The 5,504-nt window shown below is 43.0% G+C and overlaps 2 protein-coding genes across 2 annotated transcripts; both read right to left on the bottom strand.

Annotated features, from left to right (window-relative positions):
• Window positions 1-15: 15 nt before the first annotated feature.
• LOC108576834 lies at window positions 16-951 on the bottom strand. Its single transcript, XM_017939898.1, has one exon. It carries the CDS (start codon window positions 949-951, stop codon window positions 16-18), a length of 936 nt encoding a protein of 311 aa, XP_017795387.1.
• Window positions 952-1,026: 75 nt separating this feature from the next.
• On the bottom strand, window positions 1,027-4,248 carry LOC108576833. Its single transcript, XM_017939897.1, has one exon. It carries the CDS (start codon window positions 4,246-4,248, stop codon window positions 1,027-1,029), a length of 3,222 nt encoding a protein of 1,073 aa, XP_017795386.1.
• Window positions 4,249-5,504: the final 1,256 nt, after the last annotated feature.

Raw genomic sequence — 5,504 nt, 5'->3', positions numbered from 1 at the left:
ATTTCTCACACTTCGTCAATAAATACCACTTGCAGTCTTAACAGTGACGACCCGAACCACTTGATCCTTTCCGGGGTGAGTTTCCACGATGCGGCCTATGCTCCATCGCATAGGTGGCAAATTTTCCTCCTTGATCACGACCAAGGTCCCTGGTTGTAAAGGTATTGTGGACCTCTCGCGCCATTTGCTTCGGATATTTAATTCGTTTAAATATTCTCTTTGCCATCTGATCCAGAAGTGTTGCTTTACCCTTTGTATGTGCTGCCAAGCTGACAATCGGTTAGTAGGAACATTCAATATGTCTATCTCAGGTAAACCAGTTAATGACTCACCTATAAGGTAGTGTGCTGGTGTGAGGGCTGTCAGGTCATTAGGGTCGGAGGATAATGATGTTAGGGGACGGGAATTTAAAATCGCTTCAATTTCTATTACGTAAGTATTGAGTTCCTTATATGTAAATAAGACCTCTCCGATGGTTCGACGCAAATGGAATTTAAAACCTTTGACCGCAGCTTCCCAAAGTCCCCCAAAATGTGGAGATCTTGGAGGTGAAAAATGCCAAGTAACACCCTTGTTGGTCAAATAATTTGTTATTGTTTGTTGATGCTGCTTTGATTCTAAGAATGTTTGAATATCGGATAAACTATTTTTCGCGCCTACGAAGTTCGTCACATTATCAGAATATATGGTTTGTGCAAAGCCGCGCCTAGCAAAAAATCTTCTCAGACTGGCAAGAAAGGCATCGGTGGATAAATCACTAACCAATTCCAAATGGATTGCCTTAGTGGCAAAGCAAACAAATACAGCTACGTAAACCTTCAACCTCTTTGTATTGCGATATTTCCTTTCCTTTATAAAAAATGGGCCGCAATAGTCAATACCCGTGGTCTGGAATGGTCTAATTAGTGTTACTCTATCCTTAGGTAAATTACCCATAGGATATTCTGGCATGTTCTTGGGACTGACTCTAAAGCAACGTATACATTTATGTATTACGTACCGTGTAACATTTTTGCCATCAATAGGTCAATATTGTAGTCTGACCGCGTTTAACGTTCCTAAGATACCTGCGTGCAACTGGCTGCGATGCTGATGTTCAATAATTAATTTGGTAATATGGTCTGATCGTGGTAGTAAAATAGGATGTTTCTGCGAATAGCGAAGGTTAGAATTTTGCAAACGGCCACCCACACGGATGAGTCCGTCATTGTCAATGAACGGACTTAAGGCAAGAATTTTGCTTTCCTTGGAAACAGAGTCACTCTGTATCAATTTTGTATATTCCCTTGTAAAATAACGACTCTGAACGGTTTTTAAAATGATATTGCGTGCTCTTCGCAATTCGGCGGTCGTGAGGAGTCCTTTATTGGATTCAGAACGTGAGGCATTTTTACAGAAACGAATACAATACGCGATCACTCGTTGAAGAGTGGTCCATGATGAGAACCGTTCGAAGAAGTTCGAAGTCACACTGGTAATTAGTGCAACCGTATTTCGGCTCTCCGGGATATCAATTTCAGGTAAGGCTGACGACGGCCATTGTAAAGGTGGATTAGAAAGCCAAGTAGGCCCCTTCAACCATAATTGGTTTGACAAAAACTCAATGGGTAATTGACCGCGAGAGATACAATCGGCTGGGTTATCGGTTGAATTGACGTGATTCCAGTTTTGAGGATCTGTACGCTCTTGGATTCGTGCTACGCGATTCGCGACGAAAGTTTTTAGGGTATGTGGGGGAGTTTTAATCCAGTGCAGTGCTATCGTAGAATCCGACCAAAGGTGTACCGACTGGATGGGGTATCTCAGTGCATTTACCACTACATGATAAAGATTGCTAAGCGATTCTGCCGCACACAATTCTAATCGCGATATTGTTATTGTTTTCAGCGGAGCAACTCTCGATTTTGCTGCTACAAGCTTAATTTTCACATTATTCTTATAATCTACAGATCTGATATAAATGCAAGCTCCGTATGCTACTTCGCTTGCATCGCAAAACCCATGTAATTGTAATTCCTCTGGCAATTTTGTTAGAATTTCGCGTTCTATCGAGTAATTATTTAATAATAGAAGCTGTTGTTGATAACTGTTCCAAGCGTTTTGTATCTCTAAGGGGACTGTATCATCCCATCCTATTCCACACTTCCATAACTCCTGCATTATCAATTTTGCTTTGATGACTACTGGACCGAGGAGTCCTAAAGGATCAAAAAGTTGAGCAATCTTTGAAAGGATTGCGCGTTTAGTCGGCAGAAACTTGTCGTTATCAACGACCACCTTGTAACCAATTGTATCTTCACGAGGGTGCCAATAAATGCCTAACATCTTTTTTACCGTATCCGTATCTAGACACAAGTGTTCCTTGGAGGATCGATCATTAATTCCTCGAAGCAGAGCCGTTTCATTTGACGCCCATTGCCGTAAATTAAATCCCCCCAATTTTAAAAGCTTGATTAACTGATCTCTAAGCGTCATCGCTTCTTCTAATGTTTGAGCACCAGTTAAAAGATCGTCGACATAGAAATCGGTTTTTATAACCTGGGCTGCGAGAGGGTAATTGCCAACTTCGTCAGCTGCTAATTGATGGAGGCTACGTATTGCAAAAAACGGGGCAGAGGCTGTACCATACGTTACTGTGTTAAGACGGTATGTCCTGACTGACTCCTTCGGATCTTTACGCCACAGTATTTTCTGATAAACCGCGTCCTGTGGGTCTAATCTTATTTGTCTAAACATCTTCTCTATGTCGGCCGTCAGGACATATGCATGAGATCGGAATCGGATAATTAAGGAGAAAATATCTTCCTGAATTGTTGGACCTACCATAAGTGTGTCGTTGAGCGATATCCCGGTACTTGTCTTCGCGGACGCGTCAAATTCTACACGTAATTTAGTTGTGAGACTACTTGTTTTTATTACTGGATGATGTGACAGATAACATCCTTCATCGTTACATGCCTGATCTGTTATTTCGGACATGTGTCCCGAAGATTCGTACTCGTTTAGGAATTCGGTATAAGCACTTCGTAAATCGAGGTTGCCTTGAAGTCGTCGCTCTAAAGAATAAAAACGGTTTAATGCCGTTTTGTAAGAATTGCCTAGTTCAACCTTTCTACTGTTGAATGGTAATCGTACTATGTACCGACCGGTTGAATCACGTTGTGTGGTTGCTTGAAAGAACTCTTCGCATAATTTCTCTTCCGGGTGCATTTTTGTTTCGTGTGGATATTCCTCTAATTGCCAAAATTTGGTTAATTGAAGATCTAATTGATCTGTGCTAAGAAGGCATTTCGTTATTGTTTGCTGGGGTTCGGTATCGCTTTGCACTTCACCCGACACGATCCAGCCTAACGCGGTATTTTGTAATACTACGGTTTCATTATGTAAGCGAATTCTTTGTGCCTTTAAGAGTTTATAATAAAGATATTCGCCTAATAACATATCAATAGTCGCGGGTTTATGGAACCACGGGTCAGCTAGTGTAACATTATTCGGTATCCTCAGCGATTCACGATTTATCATGCGAGATGGCAACGCGTTTGTGATTATCGGTAACGTTAAAAATGTTGCCTTGCACGCAAAATTAGAGTTATTCGATTTAAATTGAGCTTCGACAGCATATTTTACTCGGCGTTCCGTTCGTCCTATACCTGAGGTTATTAAATTTAGATTACGTTTAGGTAATTGAAGGCGGTTTGCTAAGTCTTCAGTCATAAAATTTCGTTGAGAACCCGGATCTAAAAGAATTCGGCAATTATGTCCCTCATTATTTCGTCCTATTAAGGTAACGCACGCGGTAGCTAATAAAACTTCCGTTGTCAAGCCTTCGGATGCTGTTAAGACTACGGTAGCCGGTATAGAGGATTCATCTGGCATAGTACTAGTTCTGACAGGGGTTTCGAAATGTAGAAGCGTATGGTGTTTAGAACCACATTTTCTACAAGTAGTCGCGCGACAATGCGAAACGCTATTGATGCAATGCTTCAGGGATTTAATTTTTCTTAATCTCTCTTGTGGCGTTTGATTTAAAAGTTGCCGGCACTGGTTCATATAGTGTGCTTGGGTGCACAATGGGCACCTTAATGAATTTGTACTGACTAGGCTGTGGGTTCTATTTGGAAATCTATCTCTATTCAGAAATCGATCTCTATTCGGAAATCTATCTCTATTCGGAAATCTATCTTTATCTATAGGTGTTGCAGGAGTATCGCGTGAAATCAATCTAATCGGTTCGTCATCTCGTGCCATTTTATTTAAAAATGCTAGAAGTTCGTTGAATTTCGGTAGCACGTTCTCATCGATTTATTTATGGCCCTTTTTGGCCCAATTTTTCTCTGGCCCTTTTTAAACATTTCAACTAAACTTTGTTTCTCAGTTTCAGTTAAATGTTGTCTTCCTGTCATATTTAATGCAGCTAACAATACAAACCACATTAGACGATGTCAGAAAAGAGACTAAACATCTTCAAAAACGTTTGCTTACATTGTATACTTTACTTATTGAGAGATGTTCTCATGTTTCTTAACTTTTGTCACAAAGCTTCTGTTTTGTTTCCTCGACTCAATTTAATTGTAGACCTTTTGTAAGTATAATTGAACAAAATCTTATTGTATGTTGATGTATGAAATGTTATCTCTTTATGCTATTTTTAATTCCAACCTATGTATCTCAGAAGATGAAAAATATACAGTAATTCCCAAACGATCATTTTGTTTCTTAACTTTTGTCAGTAAGTGTATGTCAAGGCCCTGAAGATGGGCGTCCGTTCTCTTCAGGACGCACTCCGGCGAGATCAGCAAAAGGACCACCTCAACGGCGCCGAGCTCAGTGTTGGAGCGTGAGAACGCCGAGCTCAGTAAAACAGTGGAGGAGCTGACTGCCCAAGTTGGGCGGCTAACGGAAGTAATTGCGGAACAGGGCCGCAAACTGGAGGCGCTAAAATCCGCCCCCAGGACTTCAAAGGAAGGACGCCAGAAATTGCCACGTCCATCGCCCGACACTCCCCCAGATAGAGCAGGTGACAGCCGCCATAGAGGAGATGGTGGTTGAACGCAAGGCGACGACGGTGGAAACCCGCCCTTCCCAGCAGGAACAGGGGATGACCCTGCGGCGAAGGGCAGGAAAGAGGAGTGAGGGGCGGAAATAAGGGGTGAGGAGTGACTCCGTACAGAGTCGGAAGGAGAAGTTCCTTGCGGCAGTGGCCTCCATTATGGAGACCAAAATGAGCGCCTTGATTTCCCGCGGCCCCTCCTCTCCCTCGGGAGACGATCGGGGAGACGACGGGAAGCGGCGCGGTTCAACCGCCTCCCACTACTTCTTCTTCCTCGGAGGTGGTGAAGAAGAAGAAGACGGCGGCCAAACCTCCGGAAACGTAGATAGCAATGGCGGGGAAGAGGGCGCAACCAACACAGGCAACGACATCCGCCGCAGCCCCCGAGGGAACCTGGTCCACAGTTGTGGGTGGAAAGGAACAGCGGGCGGCCCGAAAAGCCGCTGCTGCCCCT

The sequence above is a fragment of the Habropoda laboriosa genome, unplaced genomic scaffold, assembly GCF_001263275.1.
Source record: "Habropoda laboriosa isolate 0110345459 unplaced genomic scaffold, ASM126327v1 scaffold529, whole genome shotgun sequence".
In the NCBI taxonomy this organism is placed as follows: Eukaryota; Metazoa; Arthropoda; class Insecta; order Hymenoptera; family Apidae; genus Habropoda; species Habropoda laboriosa.
Note: the sequence above shows the minus strand (reverse complement) of the source record. Positions and strands in the feature narration are given on the sequence as shown.